Raw genomic sequence first — 20898 nt, 5'->3', positions numbered from 1 at the left:
AACGTCTCCTCACGATACCCTTCCTAGGGAACTGCACCTCTACACATCAACAGAAGCTCCTCTTTGTTGAACCCTTCCATTAGATCAGTTCGACAAGCGCCCAGCTCAACCGAGTTCGCCATGATGATAACCCGCACCTTCTCCCTCACAAACTTCCTCATCGGATCTTCAGCGCTCTGCTTCCAGATCTTCGTGCTCTACCCATGGCATGAGAAGCTAGAAGAGGAGTTCGTGGAACTGAAGAAAGAACACGCGAGGTTACTGGAGGAGACGCACGAAAGGCACAGGGGAGAGCTGAGGGGGATCAGGGAACAGCTAGAGTTGGCCAACGAGCGGAGAAAGACCGGGAAATTTTGGTAGAACGAAAGGACTGGCATAGCGAGAGAGGGTTGATGGTGGAAGGGAAAGATGCTAAGCGGAGACGTCTGTACTCAGTACCTATTACGATCGCAGGAATCTGATGCGATCGCTACTCGGAGGATGGCATGGGAATTGGATGGAAAACGGAGCAACGCGCTCCTAACGTGACTAGATATGCCCAATACTCTAGGATGGGGCACCACCATGCGAAACCCGTATGCGTATCTGAAAATAAACAGGCAGACGCAACCACTAGTACATGTAACGAACAACAAAGTTCACGAAAGCGAATGCATCTATTGAAAAACACCACCTCCGTTCTCTCCGCGAAAACCTTCCTTAGCCCATATAACAACTCAGAAAAGAAAAAAAACTTCACACACAATAAACTACTCCATCACATCGATAACTCCTCCCTTCCAATAGCACCAACGGCTTACCCTCCCTCCCTCCTGTCAAGTCTGTCAAACGCGGACCCAACTCCGCCACTCGGGGTCCATCCAATCCGTCCAATCCGTCCTAAACCCACCCTGACCACCAACCCAAAAACAGCCCTTCCGAGCGCCGATCTTAGGGGGGCAGCAAACCAGCGGACCAGCAAAACCCCTTACCCATCCTCCTTCTCCACAATGACGCCAGCAAGGCGCGGAAACAGTAATGCAGGTTATGGTGATCAGCACGCACCCAAACAAACAAAGCGCGTGCAAAAGGGATCAACACGCATGCAGCGTGTGCCGAGCCGCGTGGGTTGACAACTGACGTTTGACGTGCCGCGTGCAGGTGATTAATGATTCATTCGCGGCAGGCTGGCATGGTGATGATGATGATGATTATGTGTGGTGCGGGACGGGTTGGCGTGGGATTGATTGCGAGACGCGCGTTTTGCGACTCAGACTGTACAGGCGATTTTCACGTGCAGAGATACTGATACTGATAGGCAGAGGGGAGTTTCGTAGTCATTCGCATTTCAGTAGATAAACATGAGAGGAGGCAGGCGCTAGGAGACGTAGAAAAGCCCGTGAAGAGTACAGCATGCAGCATTGGAACGGTGGAAAATGGAATTAGTAGTAGGAAATGTAACGCCTTGGTATAGTAGTGTCGAAGAAAGCTCTCGATCCGAAGCCGTCATGTCTCGGAGAGTGATGAATGGTCCTCCATAGCAGCACTCGCAGCCCTTTGTGTCCTGCTGCGGATCCGGCTGTCGCCCAGGCCTAGCAACACGCCGCCTGGCCCCTCGATTGTACCTGCGTGTGCCTCCCTCCCGCGCGAGAACAGATATCTCGCATGCTAACCCCCCAAAATCCGTGCCCCATAAGGAATGTGACCGTGTGCATGGCCGGCTGTGGCTGCGAGCAGCTGTCGAATCGCGGCTTCCCTGAACGAAAAAGATGAAAAGTGGTGTTCGCGACAATCCTCATGGCTTATGTCTGAATCTCCTTCTTCTCTGCGCCCTTTGGCCGGAAGACGGCGTCTTGACCTGACATGCGACGTGCGAGTGCGCGGTCCAGCTTTGCTCCCAGCGCCAGCTTGCTCATGTCGTCTGTCTTGCGCTCGTTGAGGGCGTACCGTTGTTGGACCAGGCGCTTGTCTTCGAGGCGGTCAAATCCCGCGTTCCATGTCTTGATGTCGTGTGACTTGGGGTCGCCGGCTGTTGACGAGGCTTGCGAGAGGTGCGAGGGCGCGATGGAGGGTGTGAGGGTGGGTGTGGCGCTGTAGGTGGACATGCGGGTTGATGCGCGGTTGGCGGCCGACTTCTTCTCGTTAGACTGTTGTGCTTGTTCTGACATGGTCGCCGTGTGGTGTGCGTGTTTGTGTTTGTGCGGGCGTGTTGGAGCGCAAAGGCAGGTGTTTGTGTGGTGAGTGTGAAGGGAGGGGAAGGCGCAAAGGAGTGAATGTCAAGCAAGCGGTGCAGGTGCTCCTCGGCGAGCATCGACCACACGCAGGGGACGTCTGAAACGGGCAGTGGATACAGGAGAATGACTTACGTTGGCAAGCATGGGCCGCGAGGACTCAAGAGAGTTTGTCATGATGCGCGCCACGGCGAGTCCGGTGGTTAGTAGGTGGGCGGGGATAGCGTGCTGCTTGCTAGGTCGCCGGAACTGCAATCGTACGACGGCGATTGAAGGGTATAAGAGAGGGCGCACGCAAACAGAGCAGTCAGAGGCCGGTGTCCGTGCTGGGTCTGTAGAGAAAAGCGAGGAGATGGGTGTTGTAGTCGGTAGAAGTCCTGTGCTCAGCCTGCCTTACTCCTGCGCGTTTCAAAGGGCCCAGATCGGCAAGGGGCGTCGTGAGTAGCAAGATGCACGCGCAGGGGCACCACGGTTAGCGAGTCGCAACGGGCGGCGGTGATGTTTGGTAGGATTCTAAGACGTCAGCCTTGCAGACAAGCAGCGGCATGTGCGTGGTCAAGACGCGTAGCAGAAGGCCCGCCGCCGACGAACACGACGCGGTTATGTAGGCAGCGGCGGCTGTAAGCAAGGAAAGAGCGACCCCTCTACCGCTACCACCACCGGCATCATGGCAACCACCAGACGGCTCTGAAACGGCCGCACGTAAGGATACTGCATCTAGGGATACTTGCATTTCGATAAAGTGCTGAGTGAGTTGCATGCAGTCAGCCTCCACTCAAGCCATTCACGCCGACCGCGACACCCGACCAATCCCCTTGACCACCGCCCACGCTTGCATCGCCTATGCCACGTTTTTCTGCGGGAACCCAGAACCCACGTTGGCCGCTACAGGGCCCCGTGTTGCTTAGGTTTAGCTTCGTCTCCACCGGTGCCCGCGCATTGCCGCTCCTGGTTTGGTCATGGCATGAGCCATGCACTTGTTCCCTGACTGAAGAACTCCTTGCATTATCTATGAGACATCCATTCCTCGCGAAACGGGAGCAGTGAATATCGACAGTATCGCATGCGCCGCCATCCGTCAGCCCGAAGTCCCTAGGTCAATCAATGCAGCGTCGGCTTCTTTGAAGTGACTGCAGCTGATCCCTCGCACTAGTTAATCAGCTCGCCCAGGCGTTTGGGCACCGGAGGACGCTGCAGTCTGGCAATGAGCAGCTAAACGTCAAGGCATAGAGTGCCGCCCCCTTTCCATTCCAGTTAATCTCGACCACCGCATTTGACATTTGGCGAGCGCATGTGAGGAAATGCACGTCAAAATGATCTTGCAGATGCGTCGCCGATAAGGTTTGCCCACCCACCAGTAGCCAAAGCAACCCCAAGCTTCAACCCCGTCCCCCATTGCCCACCAACCCGTACGCCTTCCAACCACATCCTCACATGCGCAATCGCCTGCCCAACCCCACATGCTCCCCAGAGCGGCAGCACGACAGAACCTTTCATCCAACGTCCGAGCGCCTGCATGGAAATGCATGCTCACCACGTGGTCGCAACGTGGTTTCCGTGGACGCACGGCCCGCCGCTGTCTGACAATTGCGGGTTCCTGGCACATGGCATCGCGGTGGAGCCAGCGCAAAGGTCGGGCTGCATCGGAGCACCATCCTGGTGGTGAAACCGCTGAGCTATGCATCTCACTGCACGGTGTCGCGCGCATGATCTAGTGCGTAAGCTGTGTCTATATCTGAGGCTCACGATGGAGGAGGCGAGCACTGCATGGTATGTCTGTCTGGATGGGCTGGAATGTGGCGTTTGAGGGTCTGGATGAGAGAAAAAGCATGTACGCTGGCTTGCGGGTTCGCTTGCCGAAGAGTCTAGACTGCGATGCGGGACAGTCTTCATCAACACCGTCTCTAGAGACAAAACATCTCCGAGGATATGGCAAAAGTGACGGAAAAACGCGACTCAGAAACGACTGAATTTGTGTAGATACGAAGTCCGCAGATGAAGTAGATCACAATTTGGTATCGCCGAAAGTACGAGACTTGACTCGTGCTTCTCCTTACCGCTCACCTACATCGCCATACCGGGCATATGGTCAAGCCCTGATAAGGGTTGTCAGTATGGAAACGTCACAGTGTGACTGGAAGAACAACTTACAGCCATCGATATTCTCCTTGATAGCACTCTTGACTTGGCATTGGTTCATAGCCTGGACATTCTGACTCTACAACTCCTCGTTAGCAGCCACACCATGCTTCAAGAGCCCACACTGCATCACATACCTTCAAAGGTCTTCCGTTCTCGCAAGCTTGGAACATGCAGTTGTTGTCCATCGCCTTCTGTAGACTGTCGTCTTTCCAGCCAAAGAGGTAGTCCGCATGGGTACCATAGCCCTTGTTGTCGTTGTAAGAAAGGAAGAAAGGGTTGGAGCCATCCTTGGGCCACATGTTGCTGAACTGAGTAGTATCCCAGAGTGTCTCATAGGCAACTTGTGGCATGCGCACCGGGTGCGAAGACGGACATGCGCCAGCGACAGCGAAGGCTTCCTTGGCTGTATTGTACATGTGATCTTGGTGGTTGGGCGAGTCGACGTTCTTGCCGTCCCAGCAACTGATGCATATGTCAGTACCCTCTCAGATGAGTCTGCCACAAGGCAACCACTTACGACGGGAAGTGATGCACAGTCATGATGCCACCTTTGCAGGCCTTGGGTGGGAAGTCTGGGCTCTCGGGGAAGCGGGTGTTCTTGTCTTGCAGACACACGAAGCGAAGACCTGGGTGTTTCTTCGCGTCTTCTACCGTGTTGGTTGTAGGCGAACCTACAGTCATTCGGAAGCCCTGAGTCGGTTAGTAGTGTGTTACATGTGCCGCAGTATGACTAACCTTGGGAAAAGCAGTAATCTTCTGGTTACCATTCCCGTTGAAGTCTTGCTGTGTGTAGTAGATGGCTGCGAAGAGGTAGACAACCAGTCAGTGTATGTCTCGCCTGCGTGTAGTAAGTTAGAACTCACTCATGCCACCGTTGATGCCGTTCGGCAAGGCGCTGTTCTGCATGATAGGCACTCGTTTGTACGAGCCGTTGGTGTGTTTGAAGAACATCGCGGCGGTCCAGTAATTGCTATATCTATCAGCCTCGGTTGGAAGACATGAACAGGCTGCCAAACCTGAAGTCCTCTGAGAACGTGCACGTTGTGCAGGTAGCCAAGGTAGATGGGTCTTCCTGCATAGTCGCATTGAATGCATTGCCACCAACAATTTGATGAACATGGGCTGAAGGAAGTTTACCAGGCTCAACGAGCGGGTCAAGCCGTTGGATGCTCAAGGTTGAGCATCCGAAGCGCAGTGCGGCCTGAGCAGGCACTGCGAGAGCGGCGATCTGGTACCACTTCATTGTCGTGTGTCTTTGTATGGCTCTTGTGGATGTATTTCTGCTGGAAAACGCGCGAAGGACCGCCCACGATCTTAAGCTGAAGGATTGTCAATAGCTTCGAGTCTTGGTATCTTGTTGTCAACTCTGCTCCATGGCATCCATGGTGTCTGGTGTGGATATGCTTTATCCATTGATTAAAGACCTCTGCATGTGACCAATAACGGCTATGACTTTGAGGAATCCCCGCGTTAATGTTCAAGACCTAACCACAGTGCTACACCATTGCAATCAATTCCAGATTTCGGCACTTGTCTCCTGCATAAACCTCCGAGAGGCACGGCACTTCTCGTTTGGAACGGACAGGGAGATTGTCGCCATTCGCATTGTAGAAAGCGGTGAGAATCGCGCACGATGTCGTCAATGAGTGTACGGCTAGATAGACGGAGGAGGAGGACATGTGTAACAATACCGCGCCCACCGACACTCGCTCTCTCCGAATGCCTTCAATAGCCACTCTAGCTTCCTGCTACGCAGATTCGCGCGTGACAAGTCATTAAGAGCTGAAGTCGCAGAGGTGCTATACGGCAGATGTCACCCCCGAATCAGTAGCCTTGGTACATCAGATAGAGACTTCTGCCGTCGATCAGTCGAGGATTGTAGGAGCTTCCATGGGATCATGAGCATCCATTTTCTACGGTTCGTGGCACCCTGCCAAGATCGGTGTCATGACAGCGACACCGTGGAGGCTGTTGAATATCCATGCAAGGAATTGATTGGTAGTGGTTGCCATGGTACGGGTGTCGCGTATAGTGATAACCCAGCGGATTCGTAGCGAGGACTAACGTATCTGAACGGGATTGCAGTACAGTACCGCAATTCTAAGAAGCCGTCAAAGGAGATGAGTGACGGGAGAGAGCGAACCGGAATAAGGCGACGTCATGTGTGCCATGATTGCGGGTAGCATCGGTGCGCTCGAAATCTGATTGTAGCGCAGACCAAACCCCGATTGCGTCCCTCGGACCAAAGTCATTACCAGAACCACGCCGCCATGCCCAACACCAAACCTCAGGCCATGTCCCCACATCTCGCGCGATCCGTCCAGAACACCGGGGCACGCTTGACGTAACCGGCGACGTTGAAAAGGGTGCAGGTGCGCGCGCTACCATGTTCCGAAAGCTTATTGTGTGCCTGACAAGGAGGGGTAAAATTGGGCGAACGACGTTCGCTACAATCCATGGCTTGGCGCACCCGCCTGCCTATCACGGACAGCGCACGGCGCCTGGTATGGGATACACACCTTATCGCAGTTTTGGGCACGGGGGGACATGAGATGGAAGGGACGTGCGTGGGAGTGAGGTATTATGGTTTGACATCACTCTTACGGTCTCTCCCGGTAGTCAGACAACGGATGACTGGCAAAGGTGCCCTTTGACCGACCTGAACACATGCTAATGCAGCTGCGAGACACCGGCAGACCTTTTGAAAAGCGAGCGTGGAGCGATGCAGCGCGACGCGATGTACACAGCACCTGGCAGTCAAGAGAATGCGCTTTTCGACACAGACGAGACTCGAATATGATTCATATGTCTCATTCCCAGAAGACAGTACTCACCTTGTCGCTGCTACCACTTCCTTCCTTCCTTGCAGCCCAAACACCAATGCTCCAAACATGCGAAGATGATAGAATAACGACAGAAACACTAGACACCACCTGAACTGTCTCATAACTTCAAGCAAACAAAGTCATGCCTTCATGTTTTATCACAAGATCTTCATCACGCTCATATATATCTCGTTCTTCTGACTATCATCATCAGGCCCATATCATCTCCCGTCACTCCTCGTCTATAAGAAAGCCCCGGCTACCTGCTCGCCAAATACCATCACCGCGATCAACTCACTTCGGTAGTGATGGCTCCACCCAATCCACCCACCCCAACCCAGAGGCGGCCTGCCAAAATCGAAGACCCCTTCTCCACCCACCCTGATGCTACCCACAACCACGACTACTCCAACCTACCAAACTACGGCATCACTCATGGCGGTAGACCGCCACGCTACCCAAATTATCGTCTTGGAGGTCCACGACAAGAGGCCCGACGGAGGGATAGACCGGCAGTTCCACGAGGTTATGTGCGCCACTATAAGAACACTCCACCCATGCGTATGAGGCCCTTCTTCAGCAAGAAGTACCGATGCTGTCAATGTGGTAGCGGCGGGGATGTGGCCGACTCTAAGTCAGAGACGTCCGACGAGGAGTCATGCGAGGATGACGCTGATGTGTCTGACGAGGAGCCAGGCGAGAATGATTCCGATGAGTCCGACCAATACTACGCCCCTCTCTACGTGCTGTACTATGATGATCTTTGGGACCTTATCCAGGATTTATGCGAGGTGTATTTTGGAAACTACGAGGAGGACTACGAGGACGAGGACGAGGAGTTCGATGAGACCAGCGAGAGCGACGAGACTGACGAGACCGACGACCCCGACGAGGATGACCCCGAGATGACCGGCACTAAGATCAAGCGAACTGCGCACAACCCGGACCGAGCTGGTAGGTGTCCAAATCAATTATGTAGGCATAGGTGGTGTCATAAGTGTCCTATCATTCGCGAGGATTCGTCGGAGAAAGTGCTTGAGAAGGCGAAGAAGGGTAAGAAGAGGCTTCATAACTGAATGTGAGGAGAGCATGACAGTAAGATCGACGGGTGACATGGTACATACAAAGCTGTTTGTAGAGGTAGCTTTCCAATCATGCATGATACTCCATAGCAATAGAAACAGGTAACACATATCCCCATAGAATACATACTCCACAACACCCAGTCCCACGTCCAAAGCTACCCCACCACCCCAGCAAAGTCCACAAGCTCAACAAGCACGTTACACACGCCATCCGCCCAAACAGCAAACGCCTTCTCCCTCAGCACACTATACCAATCATCCGCATTGCGAATATCGCGCCATCCCTGCGGACCAATAGACTTGATAGCGTAACGAGGAAGAGACTTGGTTTCCGCATGACTGTCGGCAGGAAAGACGGGGTGATTGCTCACTGCCGAAGTGGGTGTAGGAAGTATAGAAGCGTGATCATCTTCGGATGATTGAGGGAGACCGTTGAATGAAGACGATGTTCCGTGGAGAGCATGCTCTGTCTGTAGTGCGTTTGCGGCAGCAGCGAGCCCACGAAGATTGTCTGTTCCGGGTTCAACGTCTCGAAATCCGATGCCTGGGCTGATTTCGGGGTATCTGTCCTTGGCGGCTCTGAGGAGGAGAATGACCTCTCTCATGAAGTCGTTGTAATCATACCATGCCAGGTGTGTTTGTGGTTCGGCTGTGATGCGCTTCTCGTCGAGCTTGATGCCAGGTCTGCCGCTCGATGAGGCAAGTACGAGGAAGACGTTGATGTGCGAGAGATTGGGTTCGGTAGGGCTAGCCGTGGGTAACTGTTTGATGGGTTAGCAGCGTCAATCATACTAGGAGCATGAAGGAATCGACCCTACCTTCAAACTTGGCTGTGTGGTTGCGTTGGACTCTACCGCTTCTCTGAAATCCGACTTTTCATCCTTGCCTTGGAAGAAAACCTGCGGCGTCACGGTTGTGAGTCGTGTCGATGAAGCTGTCTGCTGTGACGGCGTCGGATGCTGTTCCAAACTGTGACCGAAGACCGGCTGTAGATGCTGCTCGACTCCACGTCCTGCATCATCATCGCCTTGCTGGAGCACAGCTTCGGCACTACCTTCTTTGTCTTTCTTCTTCGCGCCGCCCTTCCTAGTCTCGATCGCATACTGTCGCTGCCGCTCGTTCGTGACCATTCGTCGCATCAACGGAGTAACGAGGCTAATAATCTTGTTCCCGTCCCTTGGCCATGTCAGTCTTTCTCCAGCATCAGGACTCTTGTCTTCTCCTAGTGCGCGTGCAGCTTCAATCGCGTCCTTCTCGCCCGGCTTCTCCACATCTTCGCCAAAGAACTGCTCGCCAACGCCTTCGTTTAGGAAGTCCCGGACGCAGTTGAAGAGCCGCAACTTGACCATGTCGGTATCACCTTTGCCGCGGTTTCCAACGCAGCTCTGCCTCTCAGGATGTGATGTGTCGAGCATGTAGCCTTTTGCTAAAGCTTGTAGTTGAAGGAAGTTCTCTGGGCTTAGCTGGAGTGACATGAACAGCTTCGACATAGGCGGTCGTGTGTACTTGCGAGACGTTCTTTCGGAGGAGCGGCGGAAGAGAGCGGCGGCTGAGTGTACACCTGCAGCACGGGCATCGTTCAATAGAGACTCACTGGAAGGCGGTACAGTGTCGTCGACAGAGACCCCATGCATATTATGGCCATGGTCCTGAAGCCGAGGATCGGTAGATCCACCAGTCTTACGTCGCTTAGAGTTGACGGGCCTATCGGCATGATGCGATGCGTCCGCGGCCGGGGAGCTGGTATCTCTTCTTCTCTTGCCTCTATCCTGTAGTGGGATGGTCACCGTCCCAGTATCTCCAGTATCCATCGCATATGCCACCTGATCTGCAGCTGTCGCAGCCTCCAGCAACTCAACAAGGTTATGGTTCTCCTCCAGTGTGTGATCGTCTGACGTCTGACGAGCAGTGTGTTCGGCGAACAGGTGTGGGTTGAGATGATGTTGGGGCGGCGATGCGAGGGGAGCGGGAGCAGACAAGTCATATTCATCGTCGTCGGACACGAATGGGGGCGGTGCACCGTTTGTACTGTTGGGCGTGGTGACGAACTGGCCGGAGCGCATCTGGTAGTATGGCGCGTCGACGTTTGCCCGCATCGTGGTTCGTATCCCCCGAGATCAGACGGGCCAGACGGTAGGAGCCAAACAGGGCGGGGAGGGATCGGTCGTATGAGCTGTCAATGCACAGATGGTAAGTCTTGGGGTCAAATGTTGAGATGGAGACAGCAACTGAGTTCATGCAACTTGGACTGCGAGTGGAAAACGACTCGATACGTCTACAGGGCGAGCGCGACACCGAATCTCTTTTGTATGCAAGCGCCCACGAGGTTTGGTTTGACACCGAAGCAGCGACATGTTTTGGTTTGAGCGCAAGAGGGCAGCATTTGCGATTCGATGGAGAGAGCAAAGCATGGTTTGACCCGACAAGAGGAAAGGATGGAGTGCAGTTTGATCCGTCTCGGCGACGTAAGCTGGCATCGAGGTGCGGAGATTAGGATCGTGGTTTGGTTTGACGCGAGATGGTAGGAATCAGATCAGCAGACACACCTGATTGCTGTCGTGTGAGAACGACAAGCGGGCCGGCCAGCGGGCCAAATCAACTCGGGATGGGGTTGAGTTTGCTTTGTTTGCACGATGACGCGCGCGCATGTGACTGAGCTCGGACGATTAGATAAGCCGCCTTCCCAACGCGCCCATCTGAACATTGACGAAAGAGGGCGACCTTAACTCTTCGCATGATGGAATGGTAACATTGAGGAACTCAAGTGCGCTGTGTACGTGGTGTGTGGTGTATGATTCACCTTCTTACAACATAGTATCCCTCCCTGAGTAGCATGCTAAAACGCCCTTCTAAGACCATAGAAAATCAACGCCATACAGCACGACATGATACGCCGGCCAAAAACCCAGGGTATCAAGAAGAATATCTAAAAACCATCCCCCTCATGCCACTCTCGTCCCAACTCCTCAGCCCTCATCCTCGGATCCTGCCCCCTCACCTCAGCATCATGTTTTAGGCCGTCGACAATGGGTCTCAGCCGATCGATCTCCCGCCTATAATCAGCGTCCTTCCCTACCTCTGGCATTTCCAGATCTTGCAGCTTTGTTTGATCGTTGTCTCGCGTTGCTTCTTCTATCGCCTTTCGCTTGTCCTCCCACTCCCTAAGATCCCTTTCCCGGTCTCCGAGTTCGTTCTTGAGGGCAATGAAATTCGCGTATTGCTCTTCGCCGCCGAAACAAGAGCCGAATTGGTCGCAGAAACAGATGTGTTCCTTGGGGCACAAGACGTTCTGGCCCGTAAAGACGAATTGCCATACGTACTCCCAGATGCGTCCGCTGAGACGGTCTTCCAGACGTGTATTAAATAGCCAGTCTCTGTACCAGACGTATTGCGCGTAGGGCTTTGCTTGTATGCGTTCTCGTGAGAGGGCGAATTGTGCGCAGCAAGGTTGTGCGAGAACGGTGGGTACTTCGTCGAGGGGGAAGAGCTCGCTCCACGACTTGGCTAGGAGGACCTCTTCCTGCTTCTGGGGGTCCAGCTCGGTTGCTGCCGGGTGCATCCAATCGGGACAGCCGGGATGCCAGCTGCACCTCATGTTCACGAAGCCTTCTCTCCAAACGCGGGCTCGGTTGAGTCGGCTTATAAGCAGATGCGCGTTGTTGCCGAGGATCTCGTCGTTGTGCCAGGACAACTGGTGCGCGTGCATGAAGATAGCGACGTCGGGGAGGTTGTCATAGTTGTCAATGATCCATGAGAGATATATCATGACCTCGTGGCCTTTGTTCTTGGGTGGATGTAGCGGTGCGGAGGGGTCGTCGGCTACGTAGACGGCTGTCTGCTGCTCCGGCATCTTGTCTAGGATCCAGTCAACACTCTCATGCTTCGTCTTGGCAATCACCAGTGTGGAGGTATAGTTGTGTTGCGCAGGCATTGGCGAGCCTGGCTTGAATATGGGGGTCGGGTTCCAGTTCGCATAATCTGGGTCTTTGGTCGCATCTTTCGAGGGCTCGACGGTGCCGGTACTCAGAGGTGGCCGCTCGTCACTGCCGATGTGGTCTCCTAGACCGACATGTTGTGGTAGACCCCGCCATGCCTGGCTGGAGTCTATGCCAGCATAGAAGAATGCGACTACGAATAGTGTGAGGGTTAGCGCAAGGACTGGAATGACGTTTCGTCGGGTCATCCTGCGTGAGTTGAAAGCGAACGACTGGCAGGGGGCGAAAGGCGTAGACCGCCAAGGTCAGCGTGAGGTCCGGATGGTCTTATACTGTCGCATTGTTAGCCGGGCATATTTGGGATCGGACTTGTCAAGCTCACGGTGCTGGTGGAGTCGCCGCGCGGCAGCTGGGGTTGGTCGAAGGAAAGCTCCGCAGTGACGAACGTGGAACGACGAATGGATGACATAGGCCACCGGAGCGCGTATGAGTAAAGAGGCGAGGCATCGCGAAAAGACCAGATATACAAGACCATGGCCTTTGACGCTACACCCAGGTCACAACGCACAAGACACAGGCGTTGCACCTGTGGCCCGCGACGGACGCCGCAGCGATGGCGACGGATGACTTTGGGCTGAGGTTCGGTCGTGCTAGAAGCCAGAGACGGCCCGCTACCTGCTGCAGGCTGCATCCAACCCTGCATCGGCCTTTCAGTCGGGGCACCCCGCGGCTCCACGCCTGCCGTGGATCTCCAAGAACAGCTTAATTCTTTAGCCAGGCACAAGCGTCGAAGTGTATCTCACTTTCGCATTCTGCATGATCAAAGATGGACTTGGCATGATTGGCATTCTACATAGCTCTACGAAAACTGCAAATATTGCAGGGGCTGAGGAGAATCAGCCGCGCATTAGGTTTGACGTTGGCTATTTGATTCATCAAGCGACTGTGGACGCCTCAGAGTCCTATAATGGTGATAACATGTGTGCGACAGAGATGACTGAATCTCTTTGGTCGCGGGAGCATGAAGTGTGATGTTGCAGCGTAGTCGTTGCGCAACGCCTTACACCGTGTGCTCATTGCAGCACATATATCTACAAGTTGGTGACGATGCCAACATTCCGCTCTACTGTCGCCAGGATCAAGTGTCGCGTTCACGAGTTTACCTTGTTCTGCAGTCGACGTTTGCATGACTCCGACTCAGCTTGTGAGTGGCATGGTGAGGAAAGCACGAGTGACGAAAAAGGAAGTAACACAAACGAGATTGGAGGGCACGCACCTTCGAATGTACCTTGACCCCGGAGCATAGACTTGCACACACCGCCTCGTTTGCATGGAGCAATCACGACGCGTCTGCAAGCTATCATCACGGGCTCTGGCGTCGACTTTGGACCTTAGGCAAGGTGCCCAACTATGCTGTTCGAGTTGCGCGACACCGACACGCAACTGGAATGCTGTGTGGATACATCTCAAGCATCCGTTACGTATCGGAGCGAGTTTACATTGCGAGATGCTGTGATGGTCGGGGGTCGAGCCGGGCAAGCCCATTAATGTTACTGAGTCGGGGCTGCGTTGACATGGATGCGGTCATGGTGGATGATAGGAAGAGTATTTAGACAGTGCTGGTCATGCGGAAGGTGGTGTGGACGGGTTACTGGATGTCCAGGTTGCATCGTGAGGCAGTAGATAGAAGTACAATTTGGTGTCGATCAAGATGACTGGTGCTCCCAAGGGCTATAGACGTTGCCCCGAAAGCATTTACCGAAGTGCTGAACCGTTTCTCCAAGGAAATACCGAGCCGACGAAGGGCTAAGACGATGTCGAGCTGCAAGACGCCAGATCATGGTGTGATCTCACCTTGCTGCGAACCATTCGAAGAACTTTTGTCGACCACATTTCCTTTGTGTGCGTGTGAAAGCCGTATTAAACTGAACCCAGTGAAGTAGCCATGGGATTACAGGAATGAAGTGCTGAGAGAGGCGACAAACCGAGGAAGCCATACGAACCCTAACTTAGTACCGCTTGGGTTCTGCCTGTGTCAGCTGAGAGCTAGCGGTATGAGCGATCGTAATCACCCTCGTACGAGCGTCCTCCACCGCCGTACGCCTCGCGCGGAGGAGGGGCGTCGTAGGCGCCAGCAGCTGGGGGCGGGGGCCTGTCGTAGTAGCCACCTCCACCACCCCGGCGGTCATCGCGTCCGCCATCGCGTCCTCCATCGCGGCCGCCATCCCTGCCACCGTAGCTGCGGTCAGAAGCATAACGGTCGACGCCACGAGGACCGTAGTCGTCGCGACGGCCGCCACCGTAGCCGCGATCGTCGTATCTTGAGCTGCGGGAACCGTAGTCGTCGCGTCGGCCGTAACCGCCGCGGCGGTCATCAGTGTAGCGATCGTTGTAGCGAGGGCCGCCGCCCCGGCCGCCACGTCCACCGAACTCTGCAATGTAATTAGCACGGCATGTACGCTGCAGACAGCGAGCAGACTTACCACGCTTGGGCGGTCCGTAGTACTTGCCCGGGGTGGGAGTACGAGGACGCGCACGGCGAGCCTTCTCAATGCTGAGCGTCCGGCCCTGGTGAACCTCTCCTTGTAGACCCTCCTTTGCTGCGTCAGCCTGCTCGGAGGTGACCATCTTGACGAAGCCAAAGCCGCGAGACTCCTTAGTGTGAGGATCGCGCATGATGTTACACTGCTCTACCTCGCCATACTTCTCGAAGAGACGGGTGACCTCCTCTTCGCTGAGAGTAGGATGGATGCCGGTGACGAAGAGGTTGGAGCCTGAGTTGCGGCTCTCGTCGTCATCGTCCCTGCGCTCTGGCGGCGGGCCACTGGGCATTCGTTAGCAACAGTTCCATCTAAATGAGCAAGCAAGGAGATACATACCGGCTGTCGCGGCCGCCCGGTGAGGCGCTGCGGGCGCGCGCGCCATCGTCGCGACGGTCACCACGCGGAGACCTGCTGCGGTCGCGTTCATAGCCGCGAGGCTCGTCTGCAAACCAGTCAGTAAGGGCGCTGGCATCACACAGGGCGGGAGACAAACCATCGTAGCCGCGCTGTTCGTTTTCGTACTCCATGGTGATGATGTTGTGGTGGGTCGGGGGAGTTGGTAGTTGGTTGGTTGAGGAGAGGTGTTTGCTGAAGCTGCGAGTTTGGGCAGTTTTTTGGCAGGGCTGATCGACGGTAGCCGCGTCCCTACTTAGTAAGCGTCGCGCTACCGACAGCTGTGCTGCAAGTGAGTGGAGTAAAAAAGTGGAAAAGGTGATGAGAGAGCGGAGGCCAGATGCTATTTGTAGCTAAATGCGATGTTCGTTCTGTCAAAGGACTGTCCTGACTGTCCTGACGGCAGCTGCGCAGGCTCGAGTGAGGCAACTGCTAGGGGCAGGAGCGGCGCCCTGGTCGCCCTGTCTAAGCCGTCAACGTCAACGTGCGTCAATATTACTAGTGCACCGCCGTTTCTTTACGAGTGAGGCTCTGCTCTCCCGCAGAGGACCTTCACGAACAGAGTGAAACATTCGGTCAAGTGAGAATCGATGATGCGCATTACCACCAAGTATATTCATAATCAAGCCAATCGCAATGGGCGCTTCGTTGACCGAACCCCGCTAGACGCCATGCAGAGTCGACCAGCCTTCCTCCAATTACTCCTGCCAGAATGCTCTGCCGAAACAATCCATCGAAGTGCGGTATCATGTTCCAACTCCGAATGTGAACGCCTTGCGCCAGTAGCACCTCATCTACCCATCAAGGTAGGTATGCTGCAAATGCCAATGATAATACAAGACATGGCTCAGGGAGCACATGCCAAAGAAAAGGATAAAAGAAACGTGAACCCAATCATCTACCATCCCCTCGATCTCTTCTGCCTCTTGCGTGCCACCGCTTTCTTGATTGCGGCGACATTGGACTCGGGTGTGTCTGTGGGCCGAACTGGATCAGAGTCGGCCAGGCCGTCGAGTTCGTCGTCGTCTAGCTCGCTAAGCTCCTCGCTCATGTCTCGGAGTACCTCACGACCGGTGTACCGTTCCTCGTACACGGTTGTGCCATGTACATCGAAGTGCTCAAAGTACCAGGGAACACCGCCATTACCCAGAGGGTTGAGTAAGTTCTTCTCGGATCTTGGAGGCGTAAGAGGCTCGGGTCGGCCATTGGTCTCCACTCGGGCTTCCACCACTGCGTTCTCTGGCTGATTGCTGGACACGCGAAGAGCATCTTGGCCTAGTTGAATGGCGATGGCCGCTTCGTCTGCCGCCTCGTCATGTGCATGGTGTGCGTGATGTGCGTCTGCGGCGTTCTCGTCCGGTGTGGGCGCAAGCTGCATCTCCTCTGGTTTCTGAGTGAGCACAGCAGCTTCTTCACCATCAACTGCAATTTCCTGGGCTTCCTCAACAGTTGTCGGATCGGATTCCGTCGTCTGTCGCACAGTCTCGTCGTGAGACAGGACGCTCGGCCTGCGTTGCAGCTTCTGGTTGAGGAGTGTCTCCAGGTCCGGTAGTTTTTCGTAAGGCCGACCAGCCAGCTCAGACTCCTTGCGGATCGCGTCCTCAAAGTAAGGTTGTAGGCTTTTGGTGATTCGCTTAACGACCTTCTTCAATTCCTTCTGCTCAGAGCTCAGACTGCTGTGCGCACTCCTGTTCAGCTGATCTTCAGCATCGCCAACGTTGGGGACAGCGGCAGATCCAAGCTCAGCACTCAAGACCGCGGCCACATCGTCGTTGAATGTCTGCACCGAAGTATAGTATTTCTCATCGAGCTTGGTCTGAAGCTTGTTGAATCCGTCGCTGAAGTAGCCTCTGCTATCAAGTCTAATGCGATGTTAGTAGGGATTCAAGAGCTAGAGGTGAATTGCTTACGTTTGTGCTCGAACCAGGATAGGCTGCAGTAGCTGAGGTATTGGGAAGTAGATGCAATCGACGATCTGCTGCAGTATCAAGACGTCCTTGAGCTTCTCAGCTTCTCGCTGTTTGACCATCTCGCAGAGGACACGGATCTGCTCCATGTCATCTTCAAGACGTTCTGCAAACTCAATACGTCGTTGGAGTCGGGGTCTGCCAGCTGCTCCCATGCCTGCAAAGTTGCGGCGAGTGATCTCCATAGAAGAGAAGGCCTCCATTTGGAGCTGAAGACGCTTGAGGAGCGCCGCACCTCGTCGTGCCTCGCGCTTGAGCGTCCAGTACTTGCAGGCTTCTTGCACGAATTCCTTACGCTTACGTACATTAAACTTGATCAGCGTATTTTCAACGTTGTGGTAGACAGCCTGGGGCACAACCGGAGCTCCAGATGGCAGTCTCCAAGACTTGGTAGATTGCCCACGTTTTCGCTTGTTGGATCCAGGGGTGTCGTCATCCGGTCCTTCGATGGAAGGCATCGCGTGAGAAGATCCAATAGAAAGCGCATAGGCTTGACTGTCCGGCCAGCGAATGTGACGCATGGTGTGGCGGTAGAAGGCCTTCGCATCTGCGATTGCACTCTCCACATCAAACTCACGCTTCCAGTCGGACGGAGTGTGTCGATCGCAATAGGCCTTGAGCACAGTCGTATCCTGCGGGTTCGACGATTGCGAAGACTTCATGCGCAGACATAGTCTAGCCCTCCGTGCACATGTGACGTGGAAAGCTTCGAAACAAGACTTGTGGCCGCATTGTATACAGGCGCCCATCTTCTGTTTGCAGATATAGCAAGACTACAAAGCAATTAGTGCGCTACTCGAACAATGAGGAATCCCGATCACTTACAAGTTTCCACCTAGTCTTGGGTACTTTCTCAACGTCTTGCACTGGCTCTTGAAATGTCGCATTGCCCAGTGATACCTCTGGTATCCACATGGCGCACAGCAGATGTGCCCACTTCATTGTGGTTGTCTGTTTGAATGCACCGTCTATATTCGGACAGAATATGCAACCCTACGAGTGTCAGCATGCATTTGGTAAAGCAGCAAGGAACAGGTCATACCGGAAGCTCGCTAACAGGGGTGCCGCGCCCGACCAGTTGACACCGTCTGCACAGCCATTGTCCCTCTGGGATGAAAGGCACGCCGTAACACTCCTGGTGGACGGCTAAGTCGCAACCATCGCAGAATACTATTGCATTTGTGTTCTCGCAGTCGCCGTCGTCGCAGATGGCGCACTTCGTATCTTGCTCTTCGCCTTGGCCAGCAGGCTCTCCGTTGACAGCAGCTGCACTGCTCGAGCGTGGGCGATGTGTCTGAGGTGGCTTCGGGTTGGGTTTGGGTATGCCTTTCACATGTCAGCCGTTACGTTCGCTTCGTTTTAGCACCACAAAACTTACGCTTTTCCAGCGCGTGCCACTCCTTCTCGATCTGGGTGATGGTTACTTCGAATATCGCAGGCTTGATACCTTCGACACCCTCTTCTTTTCGCTGCACATTGAGTGCTTCTAGCCACCGGTCGTCTTGCTCATCCATGTCGTACTCGACACGACCTACAGCAACTGCGCCTGCAGTACCTTCGGCCTCTGTCTGCAGAGTAAGATCCAGATCTTCTTCGATAGAGCCTTCTGGTAGCCTAATGAGGCTGTTTTCCGATGGCCTTGTGAAGATCTCGCTCTCTTGGTATCCGATGTTCGCCATGGTCTTGTCGACGTAGTTGACCTTGACGCCCTCGCTTTCTTCGTGTTCTTTGAACGGGTCGACTTGACGCACTGATGGCTTGGGCAGATTCAGCTTTTCCCTTGGATTCATAGTCGGAAGGGGGTTGACTCGTGGCCGAGGCGGCGATCCGAGCCCAGCTAGCATAGAGTCCCGGTTGCGAGGCGGTCGACCTGGGCGTCGCTTTGGTGTGACGAAGGCGCCTGAGCCGTTGACGGCTAAGCTTGCGTCCTCCTGCTCTTGCGCGACATCCTCTGCTTGTTGCGTCCGTAGGCCGTCAAGAACCGCGGAGAGACCGCTGTCGACGGCGTACTGGCCCGTCGATGAGCCATTGAGCGGAGTCCCCGGGGCGCTGTCTGCAGGGCTGATGCCATCTATCTGGTCTGCGCTGAAGACGGGGAACTCGGCGTCGATGTCCAGTTCCGGATGAAATTCATCCCAGCTCCGCTCCTCGCGCGGCTTGTATCCATCGTTTTGAGCCACGGCGGCGGCGACTGCGGCGGCCGAACTGGAACGCGGTCCAGCTGGCGGCCTTTCGCGTCGGGGTCTGGTGTATGAGGGCGACGGCGCTGATATGGGCAGGCCCTGCCGCTCGGCGTTGATGCGTCCTACACGGCCACGGGGACCAGTATACGCGTATCCTCCAGGTCCAGTTCCTCCTACGGGCGTCTCCAGCCCCTCGTCATCCACGTATCGTCCCCCGCCTCCTGGTCCGCCTGGAACGTACTTGCGCCGCTTGCTGGCTGGCGCTGAGTCAGATATGTGTCGCCGGGGCGGTCGTGTGCTTCTCACGCGTGGTAGTGGTGTGTCAGGAACAGGCGCCATGTAGAAAGTGCGGATGTGTCCAGAGACCCGCAAGGGTGAGGTTGGGCGATCGCGAAATGACGCGCCGGCGCCGGTCCTGTCAGGTGCAAGCTACGGCAAGCGCGTATTCACCCGGCAAATCGAGTGCACTGTGTTCATCGATTCGGGAGCCAGCGGTGGGCGATGGGCGGAGGGGCGTTGGCTGCGAGACAGGCGCGATACCGTGATGCGCCTGCTTGGAGGTGCGAGCTGGGGTCGGCCAATGCGGCTAGTGTGCCAAGCAACATGTGGGCTACCTAGGCAGTTCGTCGCAGCTCCCGTTCACTGCACCCTACCGCGTCGTGTTAAGGCCGATCCGTCACTACCAAGCTCGGCAATCCAGTAGTCTCTGCCGACGTTAGTGACTATCACAACAGGTGTTTTCCGAGTCCGATTATCCCTCACGTGCTACCGGAGTTATTCCCATTTCACTCAGCCATCTAGAAGGTTTACTGAGTCGCTTTCCGCACAAGGGAATGTAAACCGATTAACAAACATCACTAGTTCAGGATCGCATTCAATTTCATTTCATGAGTCGCGCAGCCGGGAACATCTGAGTTCCACACGACATCTTGTGTCGGGCCAGGGCTGCAGATCCCACTACCCCAGGTTTTCGACGTCACAAGCGAGCTGGTTCCTGCATGGACACAGTCATTGCGGCCTTGTTCGGCAACTTCATTAGCTATAGGTGTCAGCAGTGCTACCAATCCACCAATCCACCCTGGCTACGATATTAACAACAAGTTCCGAAGTTTTCATTTGCCGATCTTTCCACGTCAACTCACAATGCGCATCGTACCATTATCGGAAAGGAGTACAAGTCTTGTGCAATAGTCGTTTGGACGGGGTATATGGTTTTCTTCGACTGCAGCAAGCTCGATGCTCATCGCGCATCTCTCGCCTAAGGCTGCTTCCGTATTGACTATGTGGGCGCGACGATGTACAAACAGTGTCCTCACTTCCACACCACCAGATAGACAGCGCCTGGATCAACTCCGACTGATCTGACTGTACTGCGTTCAAGACATGGAGTACATTGCGCAAGCCCTACGATATGACTTGCCTACAAAGTAAGAAGACGCCCGAGGCGCTCGTGTCAGCATCATCGAAACTGAGATAAGGCACCAACATTGGAAGCCTCCCTTGTGGCACCACCCGATACTTGCAAATCATAACCATTTAGATCGATACAACACGGCTCATAAAGTAGCAGGCTAAATTATATCGCCCAACAGGCGTCATTCAAGAACAATAGTAA

At 54.6% G+C, this 20898-nt stretch overlaps 8 protein-coding genes across 8 annotated transcripts; 2 read left to right on the top strand and 6 right to left on the bottom strand.

The window, feature by feature from the left end:
* Positions 1-120: 120 nt before the first annotated feature.
* On the top strand, positions 121-360 carry J4E83_000776 (uncharacterized protein; the record flags this gene model as incomplete). The annotated part of the gene is made up of 1 exon (XM_049327737.1): positions 121-360. One exon carries the CDS (start codon positions 121-123, stop codon positions 358-360), a length of 240 nt encoding a protein of 79 aa, XP_049193882.1.
* A 1421-nt stretch (positions 361-1781) lies between these two features.
* On the bottom strand, positions 1782-2387 carry J4E83_000775 (uncharacterized protein; the record flags this gene model as incomplete). Its single annotated transcript, XM_049327736.1, has 2 exons — positions 1782-2111; positions 2346-2387. The coding sequence occupies 2 exons, from the start codon at positions 2385-2387 to the stop codon at positions 1782-1784; spliced, it is 372 nt and encodes a 123-aa protein (XP_049193881.1).
* Positions 2388-4274: 1887 nt separating this feature from the next.
* On the bottom strand, positions 4275-5303 carry J4E83_000774 (uncharacterized protein; the record flags this gene model as incomplete). The annotated part of the gene is made up of 6 exons (XM_049327735.1): positions 4275-4306; positions 4362-4428; positions 4487-4814; positions 4870-5042; positions 5088-5152; positions 5216-5303. The coding sequence occupies 6 exons, from the start codon at positions 5301-5303 to the stop codon at positions 4275-4277; spliced, it is 753 nt and encodes a 250-aa protein (XP_049193880.1).
* Positions 5304-7734: 2431 nt separating this feature from the next.
* Positions 7735-8253, top strand: J4E83_000773 (uncharacterized protein; the record flags this gene model as incomplete). Its single annotated transcript, XM_049327734.1, has 1 exon — positions 7735-8253. One exon carries the CDS (start codon positions 7735-7737, stop codon positions 8251-8253), a length of 519 nt encoding a protein of 172 aa, XP_049193879.1.
* A 164-nt stretch (positions 8254-8417) lies between these two features.
* On the bottom strand, positions 8418-10358 carry J4E83_000772 (uncharacterized protein; the record flags this gene model as incomplete). Its single annotated transcript, XM_049327733.1, has 2 exons — positions 8418-9023; positions 9081-10358. 2 exons carry the CDS (start codon positions 10356-10358, stop codon positions 8418-8420), a joined length of 1884 nt encoding a protein of 627 aa, XP_049193878.1.
* An 830-nt stretch (positions 10359-11188) lies between these two features.
* Positions 11189-12445, bottom strand: J4E83_000771 (uncharacterized protein; the record flags this gene model as incomplete). The annotated part of the gene is made up of 1 exon (XM_049327732.1): positions 11189-12445. One exon carries the CDS (start codon positions 12443-12445, stop codon positions 11189-11191), a length of 1257 nt encoding a protein of 418 aa, XP_049193877.1.
* Positions 12446-14243: 1798 nt separating this feature from the next.
* J4E83_000770 (uncharacterized protein) lies at positions 14244-15267 on the bottom strand (the record flags this gene model as incomplete). The annotated part of the gene is made up of 3 exons (XM_049327731.1): positions 14244-15021; positions 15077-15182; positions 15234-15267. 3 exons carry the CDS (start codon positions 15265-15267, stop codon positions 14244-14246), a joined length of 918 nt encoding a protein of 305 aa, XP_049193876.1.
* A 764-nt stretch (positions 15268-16031) lies between these two features.
* On the bottom strand, positions 16032-19622 carry J4E83_000769 (uncharacterized protein; the record flags this gene model as incomplete). The annotated part of the gene is made up of 5 exons (XM_049327730.1): positions 16032-16995; positions 17044-17873; positions 17926-18093; positions 18143-18426; positions 18479-19622. 5 exons carry the CDS (start codon positions 19620-19622, stop codon positions 16032-16034), a joined length of 3390 nt encoding a protein of 1129 aa, XP_049193875.1.
* Between the last annotated feature and the right edge of the window lie 1276 nt (positions 19623-20898).

This window comes from Alternaria metachromatica (genome assembly GCF_023757995.1).
Source record: "Alternaria metachromatica strain BMP 0045 chromosome Unknown scaffold_1, whole genome shotgun sequence".
NCBI lineage: Eukaryota > Fungi > Ascomycota > Dothideomycetes > Pleosporales > Pleosporaceae > Alternaria > Alternaria metachromatica.
The sequence above is the reverse complement of the archived record's forward strand: the minus strand, read 5'-3'. Positions and strand labels throughout refer to the sequence as shown.